The sequence below is a fragment of the Glandiceps talaboti genome, chromosome 18 (genome assembly GCF_964340395.1).
Source record: "Glandiceps talaboti chromosome 18, keGlaTala1.1, whole genome shotgun sequence".
Lineage (NCBI taxonomy): Eukaryota > Metazoa > Hemichordata > Enteropneusta > Spengelidae > Glandiceps > Glandiceps talaboti.
Window position 1 is genome coordinate 20,183,810 of NC_135566.1, and position 19,837 is coordinate 20,203,646.

Below are 19,837 nucleotides of genomic sequence, written 5' to 3' on the forward strand. Positions count from 1 at the left end.
TCGAAAACCCCCTCCAATTATTTTAATATTGGACTTTCTCATTCCTATATCGTCCATACAGATGAATCGATAAAACTCGAATAAATCTGAACATTTCTCGATAAACTCAGAAATGATAATTATATTTGTAACGGCCTTTCAACTGATTGTATCGCTATTAACTAGACAAAGAACTCTTGATCTCCTGGCTATTCACAGAATCAACACCCTACGTCAATGTAACTATTGAATATATCTTCCCAAACAAAAGGCAATAAAACACCTTAAGTTGACCATCCTTAACCTAAAAAATAAAATCATGGCGCATTCCTGTAGTTCCTTATAAAGTTAGACCACTCCTTGGGTCATATCGACTATAAATTCTGTGAATGACAGTGATCAAATGTTGTCCCCCTAAATCATGAGCAATAATTTATTGCTGGCCGAAAGTGTGTCATATCCAAATCTGTCTATTATCTAAAAAAATCGGCGTAATTTTTTCTTTCGAGTTCAAAACAATCTTGTCTTTGAATAAACCAATTTAAGTCATTGTAACTGAAGATCGATTCGTTTAACCATGGAGGGTCCCTTATATCTCCATGGTTTAACAAGCCCACATCTTTTTACTGATACGCATGTTGTCATATAGATACTGTCTATTATTTAAAATACAAATTCCCTGTCAGTGCAACTAGCGAATATATTCATCCATTAAAAGACAATGAGAAACTTCAAATCGACCACTCCTAGGTCATTTTAACTTAACACTGGCCATCGTCTGGGCCTAAAATATCACATCCACCATCTCTTGGTTATCTTAACTTCAAAAACACATATGAAAACTTGAAAACTTAAGGATTTCTCATGTCGTGATCTTTGGTTGAATATACTCTCTAGAACGATTAAACAGAATGACAATATCCTAAATGAAAAGAACAATAAACTATCTCCTGAACACATGATGAAATACGTCTTACTTGATAAACTGTCTGTGTTTGCAATGCAACAAATGTTCCCATAGTTCTTGAATAATTCTAACTGCTCCATAGCTTCTCTAAAATCTTGATCCGTATTTGCAATGTTATTTTCCCGTTCCAATTGGTCGTTGTTGAATGTTCTTGTTATTTCCTAACCTGCGACCAGCACAGTTAAACGTCGTTCTTCTCCCGGTCCGTGTTTTCTCCCTGACCTGTCGATGACAGTTGCATGGAAGGCGCTTCGGTCCTATGGCAACAGACATCGCCTGTTCTTCTTCCTCCGAAACCATTTGTTCTGCTTCTGGTCCTGGTCCTTGGTGTTCGGCCATTCTTTCTTTTTGTTCATTTCTACGTTTGGAATGTATGTGACTTTTGTAAGCTTATGTATGCTCGGAGGCCAACTCGTACCGAAAAGAGATTTATGGGGAAACAGGAGAGCAACACATCTTTCACTTACGGTATACTGATCTGAGTCGTAGTAGAAATACTACGGAGTACTAATTGATTCAATTTAGTCTTGACTTCTGTAAGTGAAGGAGATAATACAAAAGCTCCCTTATTGTTGGTTTGATCATACATCATCTTCACCAAAAGTAATGTTTTGAGTCCCTTGTGAGTTTTTCCACAGAATACGTGTCCTGAGATTCTCGTACCTCTGAGATAGACTGTGTGCGTATGAGATTACCTCTTGGATTTTGGTTAATTAGCTATTCCACCAAAGACAAGTCGGTAACACTACGTCATATTTTAACCAGATTTCTTTACATACATGCAAACTTAGTTTTCAGTAGTTTAGCATTTTTTGCAATTATTTCAAGGCATAAATCTATGTGTTTACGATGAGTTCTGAAATTCAAGACACAAATTCTCAAATGATAAATACCCCTGACATTAACCGAGGACATATATACTCTTCCATCTTCAATTATACGTTTCTGGAGCTCTCGGTTGAATTTGTCTGTCTTCTCTTTATCTTTGGCGTCGTAATAGAATACTACAATGCTTAATACTGGTGCTGGTTTAGAGACAAAGCCTGCCATTGCTGTAACGGGAATGTAAAAACTACATCATCAAAATATAGACTTTTCTGCTGAAGCTTGAAAAAAAGCGACGTTCTATTTCCATTCAGTAAACTTTAGTTCGAAAATATATAACATTGTACAGTAATGCTTAACATAAATAAATTAAAGGGACTACCTCGCTTCATAGATTTAATGAAAGCCCACTACCTCTAACTTTTCACTGTTACTTTTGCCCTCGAAAAAGTCTCGAAAATACTTCAATCCTTGTGTTGTTCATAGTACAATAAACGTTGACGTCACTGAATTTGTAACGGTGTAATTAAGTGAAGTGAGTTCTTTCAACGATCCCGTCGAGACAGTGGGACGCCCTCGTTTACTGTATTAGTCAGTAATAACCAACTCTCGAGACGTTATTTTGGAAAAGATAATTTACGGAGTTAAGTACTCGGCACCTACCTGATATTTTATGGTGAAAGTATCTCGCAAGAAGCAGTTTCTCTTCAAGAGCACTAGCAAACAGTCGAACACCGAATAACTTCAAAGGTAGCCACATTCTCAGACCTCTGTAGATCAACATAGTAAATAAGTGAGTGAGTGGGCATGATTTTTTCCGAGTTCTGAAATTGTGGCCCTTCCTTCATTCTTCATTCATTCTTATGATTACAGAATGTTTACATTGATTCGTTTGAGAAAATCGATACACCTAAAACATTTGTTTTCCATCGAATGATAATGTGACCGAAAGTACACCTAGAAAAACACACTATCACTAAACATGGTACGTTGTAGCATATGTATGTAACTACAGTTATGAGTTTCCTATATAACCTTCGCTGTGTATATTTGATGACTTAAAATTTGGCAATTCACAGAAAAACTACTCTGGTGCCAAAAAAGTCAATTAAATTCAACATATTCAAAGTTCAAACGATACAGGAGACATTTTAAATATTACCTACATCTGTAAGCTACAACCCAAAATGTGCGTTTTATGTCTGAAAATTGTCAACTTTGTACAAAACATCAAATGAAAATCGCGAAAACCTTAACAAAACGTCGCCCGGATAAACAAACATCTTACTAACACCGATTTCATCTTTTGGCTAAACAAAAATCTTTCCAGAGATTTTTGCTGAGCCCGACGAAAAAATTAAATGTAGCACCGTCAGTAAGAATTTTGCTGAGCCAGACGATAAAATACCTCTGTTAGTAAGATTTTGTTGTGCCAGACGATAAAATAGCTCTGTTAGTTAGATTTTGTTGAGCCAGACGGTAAAATAGCTCTGTCAGTAAGATTTTTGTCTAGACAAATGACGTTTTGTTTCAGGTTTCGTGATTTAATTGTAACTTGGACTCGAAGGTATATTTTACCTTGAATGCTTTGATAGTTCAAATGATAGATCACGGGGGGAATATTCCAACTGTGGACTTTCTTTGAGGTCTTGTAGGATATCAACTTTGGAGATAGAATTAGCCTGGAATAGTTTATATCCATCACAGACCAATAATATACCAGAACCATATGGAAGAAAGAGACCTAAGGTGTCGGATTTCGAAAAAAAAAATCAAATTTCTATAATGCCTTGTGTGACACAGGATTGGGAGTCCCAAATCCAGACGACAAGTTGTTTCTAGTTATGATTTAGCTTCATACGTTTACAAAGTTGATTGACCATTTGGTGTGGTAAAGAATGGATGAGAAATGTGTATTCTAACAACTTAGTATGCTATTCCATGGCCAAGTCCGTATTTCTACCTCAATAATTGCTTATATCTAAAGAAGTGTGCAAAAGGTTTGTTATTCGAATGTCGAAAAGTTTGATATCATATATACAGGAAATGATTTGTAATCTCTCTCCAACGTCAGTGATCAAATCGGAAGTAAAAGTAGCCACCTTCACAAACAAAGACGGGCAATCGAATTATTTATACATGGTCACACGGTGTGATATAATGTTTCAATAGTCTGTTTTCACCTAAGTACGTATACCGACGGTCAACTAGGATCCCCTCGTTAATGAGATATTCATATGCAAATATGGACGTTAACAGTCAATGAACACGACCTAAACAACAATGCAGACTGATTAGTCTATTGATGATATTTAACGTCATTGAAACCATATGTAATGCTATATGCAAATCTTTCGATTCCACCAATCAAAAATCGCGGTTTGGCTCAGACACTGCAGGGACCGGTGGTTTTAAAAACAGGTGTTCTCTCAACTTGATAACATCCCAACGTTTTTGCTTAGACGCTAGCAAGCAAATTATAATGAGATGTCAATTGAAATATTGAAGTATCATGTTAAATCATCCTGAACCAAGACAAAGAGTAGAAATGTATGATGGGGAAGGGTGCTTAGAGACTTCTCTAACGTCTAATATTTTACTGTCCTTATAATTAGAAAGTATGGCGCATAAAAATAAACAGTCGAAATATTCGCGGCAAATAAACCGGACGGTAATCCTCATTCTACATGCATTCGTAGGTTGTCTAGCCTGGCTACTTTCAACGTGAAACTAAAAAATGGTAAAAGTACTATTTACGTTCTGTTTTGGTTCCATGGTTTGACAAGACACTTTTATGGCAATCTTTTTTGTCAGAGGCGAAACTGGAGCGTAAAAGTAGTAAAACAAAGTTATACATGTACTTGGAATTCAACCAGCTCTGGTGACTTCTCCTCAGAACGTAGTCGAGCAGCACGGTTGCGCAACCAAATCGTACCCGTACTTGTACTTACTCTTTGTCATGTTAATTTCCATACGTCGACTTTGGTCGAAGACGTTAAATATTTTCAATAGATTAACGAGGTTTATATTGATTGACAGTTGTCATCTATTCATGCTTACGTTCATATTTGCATATTAATAGTTTTTCGTCTGCATATATCGTTCATATACGTTTAGGTGAAAACCCACTACTGGAATCCAGTCAAGTGGCGAATTTTGGCTCTCGGCTCTATATATCCCCACACATGGCTGGATTCTAGGCTAGCTAAGTCTAAATTAGTGACTGTGTGGTATTTAATGATATAGTTATACTGATATATATAATGAATCAAGGAAAAGATAAATTCACTTTAATTAATTATTCTACTTACCACCGGGACTGACAACAGTTTTACTAATGATTTCAATCGTAATTTTAAGACTTCCTTACACCTTAGTTTGAGCGCGTACTGAAAAATCGATCATCTTTATTTAACTTTGAGTTTTAACATAAACTTGTAAATTTTATGATAAAAAGTTCTGACCAAGCAATGCACACAAAAGCTGTACAGTCAGATACTCTGAAATGTACAAAATTTGAAATATGAACTCCCTCCAAAAACATTCATCTATAGTGCAATTGACAAAAGAATAACGTGAGGGAGGTGGGGGTGGGGGTTACATGCCTTTATGTGGGTCCACCACTATAGAATCACTCCTTTCTACGCCCTCAAAATGGTGTCTGACGTCATCCACAAGAACAAAGAATCCGCCATATGCGGCATCGACATGAAGCCATAGATTGTATTCTTCCGCCACATCAGCAATTTGATGGATTGGGTCGATAGATCCGGTTATTCCTGTACCAAGACTTGCTACCACTAAAAGAGGCAACAAGCCGTCCTGTTCACAGAATTATACAATAGACGCTATTTGTACGCTTACATCAGCTTGATGAGCTTTCTGTGAATGCCCTCGAAAATCGATGGCAAAGATTCCTATCACCGAATGTGAACGTGGAATATTGTATTTTACATTCTGTGTGTGTGTGTGTGTGTGTGTGTGTGTGTGTGTGTGTGTGTGTGTGTGTGTGTGTGAGTGAGTGTGTGTGTGGTGTGCGTGTGTACTTGGGTGTGCTTGTGTGAAGTATATGTATGTATGTATGTATATATGTATGTATGTATGTATGTATGTATGTATGTATGTATGTATGTATGTATGTATGTATGTATGTATGCAATATGTATGTATGTATGTATGTATGTATGTATGTATGTATGTATGCAATATGTATGTATGTATGTATGTATGTATGTATGTATGTATGTCTGTCTGTCTGTCTGTCTGTCTGTCTGACCGTCCTTCTGCATGCGTGTGTGCGTGCGTGTACTTGTTTGCGCTTGTGTGAACTGTATGTCTGTTTGTTTGTCTGTCTGTCTGACTCTCTGAATCTGTATGAATGTCTTTAGTGATCGAAGCTGCTATTCCGAATCATAGTAAAAACAACTAATCGTTAATAGCTTTGAACCTGGCAAAAACAAATTACCTTAGAAAGAGACCTTTGATAATTTGACAAGGTATAAAAATATACCATAACCAGAACATTTCACATCGATACATGTTAAACTCATTAACAAATGTAAACCTAACATAAGAATATGTCATATTCACCTCAAGACAACTATACAAAAAAACCCACCAAAATAACTGCACATTTGTATTAATTTCCACTTTCAACTACACAGTATTAATTTTGACTGTCAACTGCACGTCAATAATTTTCTGGCATAGAAACAAAGAAGGTTACCTTTTTATCTTGATTGACTCTTGCCTTCAACTGTTGGACATCCATAGTCGTCGACATATCTTTCAAAGGGATATGCCTCATAATTGTACTTCGCATGCCAAGCACAGCCATGGATTTGGCAATACAATTGTGGGTGACTTGTGTAACGTACACCACAGCCCTTCATTGCAAAATGAAATCATAAACAATGCATATGTAAGTAACGACATCATATACTAGTATCACCTATTTGGGCGAACTACTGGTTATGGAGCATTTTACAGTATACGTTGAAATTAAATTATAGCAGTAAGCATATAGATATATATAAACACTCACTGGCATGTGTATTTTCATCAACAAAATATAAATTTCTCTTTCGCAAAAATGAGAAACTTCGTTCGTCATTGATAAAACGTGTCGCGCGAGAGATGCCCACTCATTTAGGACTGAACTAGACAGCGAATAGTCTGAGCTCTTCCAGTTTCACGTGTGTGTTTAAGTCAGTCTTAGTAAATCTGACGTGGGTATAATGCTCGTTTGATTTGTTTACCTCTCTTTTCTCCGTGTATTGTCTGTTTTCGATGTTGGTAAAGGAGTGAGCGCCTTCCCTATATCTGATACTGCATCATAGCAGTTCCCGCCCAGAACAACAAAATCGAAAACAAACGCCGACAATACATATGCGAAGGAACTAGAATTGACATGTATGTTGTCTATGGACCTATAAACTTGTATACGTCTCTACGATATGGTGACACTATTGTCGTATATCAGTACGTGATAGCATACTTTAATACACAATCTGATTCGAGAATAGCTGTACAATGATCAATTTATTTCAATCTACTTCATTCGTATATTGTCGTTAGTTTTCGTTTATCGATTTCGATATAACGACGAGAAAGGAACGTCAGCTGTCAGTAATTTAATCTCCTCCACACGCAGTGAATTCCACGAAACACCCTTCCCTACATGACGGGTCAACGAACTCTGATGAGAATATTCAAGATGCCACGAATCCTTCTCTTGAGCCGGAGAGTAATTATTAGTGTTCTGTTCTTACAGAAATAGCACCGTTTGTAAAACTTTCTACACTCCTGTCGTAAAGAGGATCGACACGTGGTTTTACGGTGATGCCAAGCATTCTCATTATTTTACGATGATTCTCAGTAGGCATATATATGCTAATTGCATTTCCTTACCTTTCATAATCACTCGGTTTGATTTGCATGCTGTCTCTTGCTGTTGCTATGGCAATGAGTGTAGCTGACGTACCGCCAGAAGTTAAGTTACCAGCATGCCCCGATGGATAACCAAATAGGCCAGCAACCCAATCAATTAACATGTTCTCCAGACGCACAACATCTGGAGCTACGGCAAATACACCTTACATGGTGAAAAATACAAACCACATTATTTCTTCAATAAACCAACAATAACATAGATGCAGATATAGTAGTATAGTATGGTTTGGAACACGGATAGATATTTACATACATGTCTGCCTCGCTGCACATTTATTTATTTATTAATTCAATCAATCAATCAATCAATCAATCAATCAATCAATCAATCAATCAATCAATCAATCAATCAATCAATCAATCAATCAATCAATCAATCAATCATTTATATATATATTCATACCACTCACACACAGCCACATACACACAGACACAGACAGCCAGACAGATAGACAAACACAGACACATACACTATAATGCATACCTGCATATTTGTTCGTTACTGCTGTAAGATAATCTCCCAGTGCGGCTGGATACAATCCACCACCCGGTACATATGCAAGGTTTCCAGGATGAGCAACTTGCAAACCAGATTTTAGTGCAGAATTCCTAAAGGTTTCCAATATATCCTCTATTTTGAAAGGAAATCGACAAGTTTCCATTGAACAGCACATCGCATAAACAAAATAGTTTTTTTTTTATATCACAAAGCATTCTCGTCTAATCCCAATGAATGAAACAGGTTGAATATGTTCAGTAATTCGCATAATTCTAATTGGCTTGTCAGGTAGAATTCAGGATAACATTATGAAATTACTATATTACTTAGCACCCAATAAATTATATTCATTACTACCCAATAATTTATAAAGAAATGAATGAAAGCCTTCGTTAATGTTTAAATTTACTTTATCATCACTATTCAACTGTGTCTATTCTGATTGGTTGGCGTCTAAATAAGTTTAGAATGTAAAATTACATCATCGGTGCAGTGTATACGTTATACAGTGACCCAGTTCTAAAGTTGAGGATAAGCTTGTGAATCGTACGTATCTACCTAGTCTCGACCCCTCTTCTGTTATAGGATTTGCCAATATTGCAGACGATGCTTTATCGACACCTTCAGTGAATATGGTAGAGTTTTCCAGTCCATCATAAAATTTCTCAACTTCCCGATTCACTATCTCTGTGTATTGTTGTCGATCACCTGGCTTTGTTTCAAGTTGTTTAGCTTCTTGCTCCAGGTGTTGAAGTCTGGCAAGTTGGGTTTGGTCCATTTTTTCAGGAATCGAACTAATGAATATATTAAATTGAAAACCATGGACTGGTGTCATTTTTAGGGTATAGCCAATTTACGTTATACGATAAAAATGTAATTAATTTTGTTTGTTTGTTTGTTTGTTTGTTCTTTTTTAAAAGTCAGCCGACCCAGACCAATGTTCACCAAATCCGACCCGATACGAGGCGCTAGTGATGTTATTAGATCACAGAGAACTACGTAAATATGGAGAACTACGACAGTGAGGCCGTCAGGCTGAACATCGAGCCGGGCCCTGTAAGGGCGAGAAGGTTTGACACAGAGCCTCGGGGGGGGGGGGGGGGTAATCCCACCTATTGGGTATACGTATATGTGCCGCCCTTTGGGGTAGGGTTTTTCGCTCTTTGGTCTAACATGGGTACTGTCTTTTGAGAGCTAATGAGTCTAAAGTGGGTCCACATTTCACATTTTGTTTTTGTTTCGTCTAAAATGGGGTCCTGGAAGGAGCTCCTTAATAAATTCTTGACGAGTTCGGGAATTTTGCCCCTGCTAATTCACTGGTTGAAATAGCATGCACATCCCCTGATATGCTTGGTGTTAGATATCGCCACATAATACAATTATTTTTACTCCAGTTTCTGGAAAAACTACCGACTTGTATTGTATAATTAGTTGGGGTTTTTTCTATAGTATTTTTATTTTTTTGTGGTTGTATGGGAGTTTTTTAATGGCCTGAAATAAAGAATATAATAATAATAATAATAATAATAATAATAATAATAATAATAATAATAATAATAATAATAATAATGATACATTGTTACGTTAACTGCGCATGCGCAGAATTGCATCCATCATTCAACCGTGCGTCCAACATTGGTGTAATATTGGGTCTTCTAAAAAGTTGAACAGTCTAAAACTGGGTATTGGTTTTGGGTCAAAATTTGTCTAAAATGGGGTCTGGGGTTGACAGCATTGGCTACACCCCCCTACCAGACCTGGCCAGTGGTACCCCCCCCCGCACAGAGCATGCCAGTTGCTAGAAAAATATATCTAATACTAAGCATAAATTCGAATACTTACAACCAAATACATATACATATCGATTACATACGTACCAAAGTATTTAATATTCAATTTTAATGGGTTTCTCATCATTACATGGGCCTAGCACAGGTGATGATTCACTGACAACTATCGGACATACAGTTGCTACGCATCGGCCATTTTGAATGTAACGATTCTTATGCTCACTGTGACTATCGCATGTTTTGTGAAAACATTACTCATGATTTTTTTAAGGGTGTACTCATGTATTGCCCCTATGGAGGCTATTGAAAGTGTCGTCAGTGAAGGGCATAACGTCATCATTCTTGGCCAGGCAGGGACTGGTAGAACCTGTATTCTAAAACGGCTTGCCAAATTGAAAAGTAATGATGCGATGACAGCCACTACAGGAATTGCTGCCAGCCTCCTGTAAACTGAGTGTAACTATTGTGCAGTACGGCCTGTCGACCCGCAAAACAATGATACTGCTGTAGCTGTAAACTGAATCGTGAGATTCAAAATGGTCGATGTGTAGCAACTGTAAGTCCGACAGTTGTCAGTAAATTATCACCTGTGCTCGGCCCTTGTGATGATGAGAAATCCACCAAATTTGGATATTGAATACTTTGGTACGTATTCAATCGACGTGCATATGTATTTGGTCTCAAGTATTTGAATTTATCCTTGTTTTGTTACGTTTTTTGTGACTTGTTTTCTAGCAACTGGCATGCTCCGTGTCAAACCTTACCTTACGGGCTCGATGTTCAGCCTGATGGCCTCACTGTCGTAGTTCTCCACATTTCCACAGTTCTCTCTGATCTAACAACTTCAGGAGGGCCTGTATAGTACCCCAGGCAGACTGTCAACATGATTTCTTTAGACCGAGTTTACATGTATGGTCAGCTAGAGTGCAAAAAAAACTAGGATAAACTCACCCCTCACTCATCAAATCCAACGTGTTACGATGTTATGAAAAGTTCAAAGGTTATCCACTTTTACCCACAGCCCAAACACGCATCAAATACATCGCCTGAATTGAATCCGTGAATCTCATATCAATTAAATCGCTGCTGACAACAATGTAGTCAAAAAATTAACTTTCAGTTGTGATGTAAGAAGAGAAGTGGGTCTTAGAGGAGTAAAACGGGAAAAGTTGGGTAAGTTATTGAGAATAATGTCTGGCGATGTTGACCTAAGTCTCGTAAATGTCGCGAGCGAGTCAATCCTAATCTTCGCACTGACTCACCTGGGCACTTAGAATCCGTTGACCCCGATGTATCGACCAATATATATCTTCCCAGCTCATGCTACGTACACCTTCCTTTCCATGAAGTAAACATCTTACTGAGTTGAACAATGGCTTTATACTCGTACTCCGTCCCCTCGTCAACACACTGACGTGCTAACATGCATGGTTGCAACACTGTTGCATATCGAACTATTGTGTGGGTCCCCGAGTGACAATTTTGACACTGATGGTTTTACTATAATGTTGAGTAAGAGGCAAAATACAGTACAGTGAAAAATTATTAGTTAACGAGACAAATGCGCATGCGTGTTGGTAGTTTCATCCTTTTATTCTATTAACAGAGAAGTAACAAGATATGCTAATTTATCTCTATCATACACGTATTGCCTTGCTATGAGAGCACTAGTAGACGCCTATTACCACAGGTGTCTTAAGTCCACAGAAAGTATGTTACATAGCAAAATAATATTATTGTATTTATATTCTTTATGTCGTTATGAGCAAAATATATAATTTTATGTTCATTCTGTATGTTATGAGCAATGCTATTATTTTATTTGCAAATGCTTTTATTTTATTTACACTCACAAATACTTGCGTTATGAGGGCTCGTGTTACGTTTATGTCGTACATTATTACTTTATTTGCTAACGTTAAGTCTTCATGCAGTGCCTCGCACCGTTTTCTCACTAGAGGCGTTACATTTAAATAAAATATGTGTTTGTAAATAAAATAATAACATATAGAATGTAAATAAAATAATATATTTTGTTCATAATGACATACGGAATGTAAATAAAAGAATGGTGTTTTGATATGTAACATACTTTCTGTGGACTTAAGACACATTATTATAAAATATCTTCATTCAGGGTAAAACTCAATAAGCGTTACAAACAACGCAGAGAGTTGCAGGATCGGCTTCTTTCAATTGAGGCCCTCATACTTCAAATCAACAATCACACAAAAGTCCACTTACAAATACTAAAACACATTAGGACATAAAATACACATATTGTGACAATATAGCTCCAGAAAAATAAAATAACTGCTCGGCAGACATGTGGTTTTACCAGGGTAAAAATAGTAGTATAATATATCATGTAATATATACTTATTACCGATGAAAACCCCGCCCTAACGGCAGCATTGATGCAAGTCACCTACTTTTCAGCTTTTTTTTTGAACATTGAGACGACATCGTAAGCATCGGGAGTGGGTAGGGAGAGTTCTACTAATGTAATACTGACCAAGGCAAAAATTAGACTATCCGAGGTAAGTAAGTACTGTTGATATACTTCTAAAAACCCATAACCATATCCCTAGAATAGAGTGACTCAAAATACAGATTGTAGCCCACAATTACTGATATTATTTCAGTCCCGAAACTTGTCCACTCTCTGTGGATACCAGGCTCAATACACAGCGCCAGGTATTGCGTTGTCTTTTAAATAAGTTAGGTATAGATTAAAGCAATATTAAGTTGGTTCCAGTTTATCAATCATGTCTCAGACAATCAAAGATGTGCGAAACCAAACTTGTTAGTGCGTGCTCGCTAGATTAGAACACTGTTTTTCCTGCGCAGTAAAGACGTACAGTCAAAAACCCGCCCTCAACGTTAAACATGGTTATATGTAAGTACAGACGCAAAGTTCTGCGCATAGTTGCACAGTGGTTCTACTGTCTACATAGGGGTGGACAAAAGTAGGCACTTCGGATGTACATGACTAAAACGATCGTCAAAAGTTTGTGTACAACAGTAGAGCAAGAAAATAAAAACATTCTCACCATAATAACACATAGATATACTTCATTTCATAAATTGAAATATGTGTTCTGCTCTTTTCCCAAACCAAAACGAAAGAGTTATATTCGTCCCTCTAAAATCAAGCTGTCATTTATTGCCAAAAACACCTTCAGTTTTATTAAAAGTCTGGCCACAATTTTGAGAGTCTGGCACCATTTTGACCTCGAAATAGGACGAACATATGAGTCATTTATCCATACATCTCACGTTATATCTCCATTGTTGAAACAGTTTAAATGTTTATTTCACGTAAGGAAATTGTTCATGTTTATTACGTAGTGTGGTCAATGTGAAACATCGATATGCATGTCTCTGAAATAAACCGATTCACCAACACCATCATACAATGTACATGCAAATACCGCGGGAAATTCGTGGCATGGCTCGAAATTCGCGGCATGGCTCGAAAATAAAGTATTCCGTACTTTCGAATAGACCTAAATGACGCTTCAAATATTTCATAATGTTTGCATACGAGTGAACCACAATGATTGAAACGATCCGTGCTATGTCCGTACTACTACTAGGGCGACATGAAATGATGATCTTACTGTTTTTTAGTGTTTGGTGTAGGGTGACTTGGTTTGAGCGGACATCTTTTTTATGTTAATCTTTTCAAGTATTATTTCTGAAAAAGTGCCTTTTAGATGTTCACAGAGATGTAAATATAATTTTTTTTTTTAAAAAAGGAAAGAACTACTCATCAAATAGTACTCATTAATATGCTACCACCAGTACCTATTCATCCACTGAACCTTCCAGCACCTCCAGCTAGCTAGCTAGCTCTGCTTAGAGGCATTTTGGCACAGCAATCACTGCATGCCACTGCACTGTACAACCCGGCCTAAAGCTAGACAATGTTGATTTGGGGTACAAAAATAGAAATAGACCCCCTGACTGAACCGTGAAGAAATGTTACCTTGGATACTGTTTTTCATGGGGAGACAATGTAGGTTATTTTTATACAACTTGTATATAACTTTGTTGCAATTTGAATTTAGGGTTACATGATACGTAAACATGATCACAAGACATTTCAATTTATACTGCACAGTACAGTTGGCCTGACAGATGGAAAATAATCTTATTTGTGATTGAATACATCTACTGAAACACATGACTATCAATTCAGTAAGTTTACATTGGCAGGGTATTACTATATTGATACAGGGATGTAATGGGGGAGGGGAGGGAGGGGGTGGGTTCCAATGGAAATGAATACTGAACGTACTAAACATAGCAACTGATGACCCAATCAGTTGGGAATTTAAAGTTCAACAACCCCATTTTGTTTGTTTTGGTTATTTTTTATACTTGAACATTTATCACAAGGAACCATTACAAAAAAGCAAATAAATAAAATAAATATATAAATAAATAAAATAAACATGCAGAAACAAACTTAATATGCGTGAGGAAATGAAAATATTTTTTGAGAAAGAATGCTTATATACATTTATTTGTATACCTACACATGTATATACAGGTGTGTGTATACATGTATTACTTATTACTATGTTTCTATATACTTTTGAGGGAGTATATAGAACAGTGTGCATTGCTCCGATAGTGTACAGGCCTGTATATGCATGAACAAATATACATGTACATGTATACAGATATTCATGATTATTAGTTTCAATTTCATATTATCATGCAAATGTATTTTAATTTTTAATTTTATTCATTAATTTATTAAGTTGCTTTTTTTTCTTGTTCTTTTTTTGGTTTGGCTTCCTGTGCATTCTTATGAGTTTTCATTTAATTTTTGTGTTTTTTTAAAACTATATTTACAATTCGATCAATTTAGATGTAAAAAGATCATACATCTACCTTGAAATTAGGATTTTCGTCAGCCATTTTTACATCGTTTTTAATAAACAATTGTTCAAAGTCTTCATTAAGTTATTTTGGTAGTTCACACACACACACACACACACACACACACACACATATGCACATGCACATGCACATGCACACACATAGACAAATACAATCAATCTTTATGTTTATTGGTTTAGTATGGAACATTTCTTTTCGGAGGATGTGGCTGTGAAAAAAACCATTTGGTTTGGTTGGCCTTCATGAAATCCAGTTAAGTTGGTAACATATTTAAATGGGTTAATTCCAAAGATATCCCTAGTAGACCATTTTAATGATTGATTGTTGTCCTTTGGAAAGGCCTGTATGATTTGGTTCTAGTGAGTAATGTGAGTAATAATAAGCCCTTAAACTTTGGTGAGATGTCTCGAGCAGCACAGGTTGTGGTACAGGTATTTCTGATGATCCATTGACATGTCAGTTGATACATTGGCTCTCAGGTAGGTTGTCTGCAGTCAGTATTGAGATGGCCATCATTGACCTCAGTATTTGGATTGTATTTCTGTCTCTTTACTGTTTGTTCTTTCTCTTACATGCACTACTCTTAGATGTTCATGATGGAAGCAAAAGTGACAATATTTGCTGCCCAATGTACCAATTTAGCTGATCTGAAATAAATATCAAAATATGTCAATCAGTATTTTTATGTGTATTAAAGTTTCTGCAAAATGTCAAGAATAAAATTTGGTTGTCACTTCCACTTAAGTTAATTTCACTGGTTTTAATAAGAGATGGGGTACAGACTGTTTTCAAAGAATTATAATGTATTAATTCCTTAGCCTTACCTGTCAACTGATGTGGATTTATAGAGTGGATGACTCAGGACATTGAGTAGTAGTATGTAGTCATTTACCTTATTTCTAATGATTTGCTCCATGTATCTATTTTGATCACTAAAATTTACACTATTCTCTGTAAAGTATGGCGCATCACTGCAGAATTAAAAGTATTCACATGACAAGGGAAATAGTCAATTTTAGTCAGTTTCTAATAAAGGAAAGCTAATGGTTAATCATATTATTAGCTACATGCACACATTTACCCTGACTTAATCAGATGGAGTTAAATCTTACCACCAGTTAAACAAGAAAGTAAGGCAGAAATTGTGTAATAAATATGTTGGATGCTTGGAGAAAAAAAATATTCGATGATACAAGGAAAGATGGAAGTGATAACAAATTATGTACTTTAATAGGATTTTCAAGAATACATTTAAGTTTGAAGACTTTTACACATAATGTAGAAATTTCTTAGGTGAAATTTAGGCTAAGTGATCATAATTTGGGTATAGAAATATGAAGAAAAAGCAAACCAAGATTACCTAGGCTATGAAGGAAAGAGTTTTCATAGATACAAGAATAATAAAATAGATTGTGAGTTTCACTTGATGGAATTATTTTGTTCCAGATTTGTAATTGAAATCAATACTTCCATTATCTCACATACAGAAAACGTCTTGAAAATGACACTGGAATACAATTATCTTGACCTTCAACGCGGGTATTTTTAAGAAACACTGCTATGTGTTGTGCTCTCCGGTAGCTCCACGCAACAGATAAAAGTCGCTTGTATACAATGTATAATTGTTTATGCTCTTCAGTTGTGAACCTTGTAGTTTTTCAAATAGTCTTTTCATGAATTGTCACCCTATCACACACTCTCTGTTAGTGTGTGTTGATGAGCAATATGTATAGTAACAATTGACTGATTGATTGATTTCAATGAACATCATATGGATATAATACCCTCTATAGTGGCCTGAATAATGAAAAACATAAATTAAAATAATACCAGTATATTATAGTTGTGCAGTGATAGTACATATTTCAGGGTAAAATATACATAGTATCACTTTCACAGGCAACTTTACAAATCTGATTATCGTTATCCTATAAAATGACAAAAAATGTATCTCTTTATCTGTTGTCAGTGCATATTTCATACATATTTAACACTGAAACATTAAATTTCAGAATAGGTAAATATCAAATGAAAGCATGTATTTTTAACTCCAAAACATACTTATATGATTGTATGTCTATACCACAATATTGCGATGTGAATGAAAATGGTTAAGTGTTGGAACCTGGATGAGTTGATTTCGAATTCCTTAACTTAGTTAAATGGGATAATATATGGCAATATTTTATAAATGAACATTAAATTTGAGTGGGAGATATTACATTTAAAGATAAATTTAAGATGACATATTAAACTTTTAATGTGTAACCTCAAATTTAAAAATGTCGCATTTTGTCCGAGTTCACAGATTTGCATGTAAATACAGAATTAGAAGAAATTGGTCTATAATCAGGTTGGGTCAGAAAACTAGCAGACATCTTCATTTGAGTCTGTTTTTAGTAATCATGCTACAAGACTTAATATACCAGGTAATATTACATACACTGCCTTCTGCCTAATAGTATTGTATTTATACACAAACTACTCATATTCAACTACAGTTATAGCATCATAGAATGTATAAATGCATGCAATATCAATATTATAGAAGGCAATACCTTACCTGGCTTGATTGCTTGTTGATGTACGTACAACTGGGTCTGGCTGTTTCCGTCTGATGAGTTGATAGCTCCAAGCTTCAGCTAAATGATTATGCAGGGTATAAAGTAGTTGTTGAATCATTGAATGAATATTCAAAATATTCCATAAATATGACAGGGACCATTGCCACTAATCATGAAACTGAGTGTTATTTATTCAAGTAGTCCAAAATGTTCTCAAGCATGGCTATGACATTGTGCTTTTACACATATTTTCCCATCACAGTTATCGGCATTTCAAATTGCATTCTTTTCTCAAATCCCTGGTTTGCAAGGTAGTACAGAGTTCGCTCCGTGGAATCTTTTCAATTATAGCAATATATACTTTCACCTTCTTTGCATATGTGGTATCCATGTTCTATCCATCATTGTTCTGCGACCCCGGAGTCTGTGTTGATGATACATTTCATCAATGATCAAGTCTAAAAATTATAAGATAGTTCCTCTTACGGGCAACAAGTAATGGTTGTATATCTGATTTTCTTCACAGGGAATTTTGAAACTCAATTGTATGAAATTACCTTACCTAAATTCATCCCTAAATCTCCAAGAGCGTATGCAATGTTTCGCCTGAAACACATGTATGACTACACTTTACTTCCGGGTTTGCTTCACGCGTTCGCATTACGTTTGTCAAGCGTCTAATGTAAGTATATAATACTTCCGGTATATTTACTGATGTGTTATAGTGTCAAAATGTTGAAGAGACCTTACACACTTGGTACTCACACTCTGCAAATTTGACAGCAGAAAACAAGACGCCGTATAAAGTCAGATTGTTCCACTTTTAATAATCCTGTTAATTAACTACAAATATCAACACACCATTCTTATTTTTACAACACGTGATGTTTTCTCAACGGAGCACTTCCACAGCTAAATCAGACAAATGTAACAAAGTACATACGGAGACGATCTATAAGGTGGAAGTAAATTCAATAAATCTTGCATACGACATTGCGAGAAATGGCGTCTGTTCGCTTGAAAGGTATATCCCATACAAGAAATGTTACAGTATTGCCTCTTTTCAACAAATACACATGTGTATACATGATATTCAATTTTTAGAACCATATATCACATTCCTGGCCAATAAAATGAACATGGTTTTTTAACTATAACATTCGTTATGAATACAACTTACCAAATCCACCAAATCTATTCGTAATGACTCGAAGTGTTATTTTAGTTTAAGAAACAGAGGGGGATAAGATAAGATATTTGCGTTGTATTTGTTTGTTTGTTTGATAAGTATAAGGGAAATACAGAAACGTTACTTACATATAGACTATGTCTACTCGGGTCTATCGTCTAATCATCATACATACATACATACATACATACATACATACATACGTACATACACATACATACATACATACATACATACATATACATACATACATACATACATATACATACATACATACATACATACATACATACATACATACATACATACCACCCCACCACCACCACCACCACCACCAACAACAACAACAACAACAACAACAACAACAACAATTAGCTGAGGACAAAAATTCCATAATATGATCAAAGGTTCGGTGGAAAAATATACTACTCATTAAATTACTTTTAATTTTATTCTATGAGTTCAACTCGTCACTTTTAATCTAATTGGCATTATATACATTAAATACATTAGTATTTAGTCAAATTAAAGTACGGTATCAATATATGTCACTCATTTAGACAATATGTCTGCCTTAAGCAGTTAATTTAATAAAAGTTGTTGTAAATCTAACCTAACTGAAAGAACACAAACATTTGTTCTGTTCGTTCAGGGATCACTTAATAAGCAGGTCTAAAAAGTCATATCACAACTTGCAATTACTATGCAGAACAATCACAACCAGTTTCATGTCTGTGTTCACTGGCTCTGTTTAATACAACCACACAGAAACAATAAGAAACTGCACATGCTACACTTTAAGATAGCAAGATTGAATGAGAACAGTTTATTTTGACATTTTATTAAATGTAGGGAAACTATAACGCATGCCATATGCATAGCACAGACATCAAATGCTGACGTCAGAACATTGATGCCTGGGTGCCTGTGTCTAGTTGCAGTGCATGTCAATGGTTTGTTTCATTTATACGATTAAGCAAGAAATTGCAATTGTATGCAGATTCTTATTGGTTTCGAATTTCTGTGTGACTGTATTAAAGAGAGCCAGTGAACTCTAACATGAAATGGGTTGTAAAAGGTTATGATACCTCTTTGCCACCTTAGTGGCTGTTGGCAATTAATGCACGAAGATGACATAATGTAGGTATTGAAAGTCTA

At 35.8% G+C, this 19,837-nt stretch overlaps 2 protein-coding genes across 2 annotated transcripts in view; both read right to left on the reverse strand.

Moving 5' to 3' along the window:
• LOC144449811 (uncharacterized) overlaps positions 1-10,904 on the reverse strand; it is a 34,644-nt gene extending 23,740 nt beyond the window's left edge. Inside the window, exon 1 of the mRNA XM_078140385.1 lies at positions 10,777-10,904. The gene's annotated coding sequence lies outside the window, so the exon portion shown is untranslated. The remainder of the gene's footprint in view (positions 1-10,776) is intronic.
• On the reverse strand, positions 1,718-9,000 carry LOC144449812 (uncharacterized). Its single transcript, XM_078140386.1, has 8 exons — positions 8,781-9,000; positions 8,208-8,354; positions 7,682-7,865; positions 6,498-6,657; positions 5,377-5,593; positions 3,350-3,515; positions 2,435-2,541; positions 1,718-1,998 (listed from the first exon to the last, which is right to left on the reverse strand). Exons 1-8 carry the CDS (start codon positions 8,998-9,000, stop codon positions 1,718-1,720), a joined length of 1,482 nt encoding a protein of 493 aa, XP_077996512.1.
• Positions 10,905-19,837: the final 8,933 nt, after the last annotated feature.

What these genes read in the sequence shown, in the direction of transcription:
- LOC144449812 (XM_078140386.1), bottom strand. Translation starts at nt 9,000, where the DNA reads ATGGACCAAACCCAACTTGCCAGACTTCAACACCTGGAGCAAGAAGCT. An exon ending in GAGTCAATCAAGATAAAAAG is followed by an intron (nt 5,594 to 6,497) that starts GTAACCTTCTTT and finishes TTCTGTGAACAG; the next exon opens with GACGGCTTGTTGCCTCTTTT. An exon ending in GAACTATCAAAGCATTCAAG is followed by an intron (nt 2,542 to 3,349) that starts GTAAAATATACC and finishes GTTGATCTACAG; the next exon opens with AGGTCTGAGAATGTGGCTAC.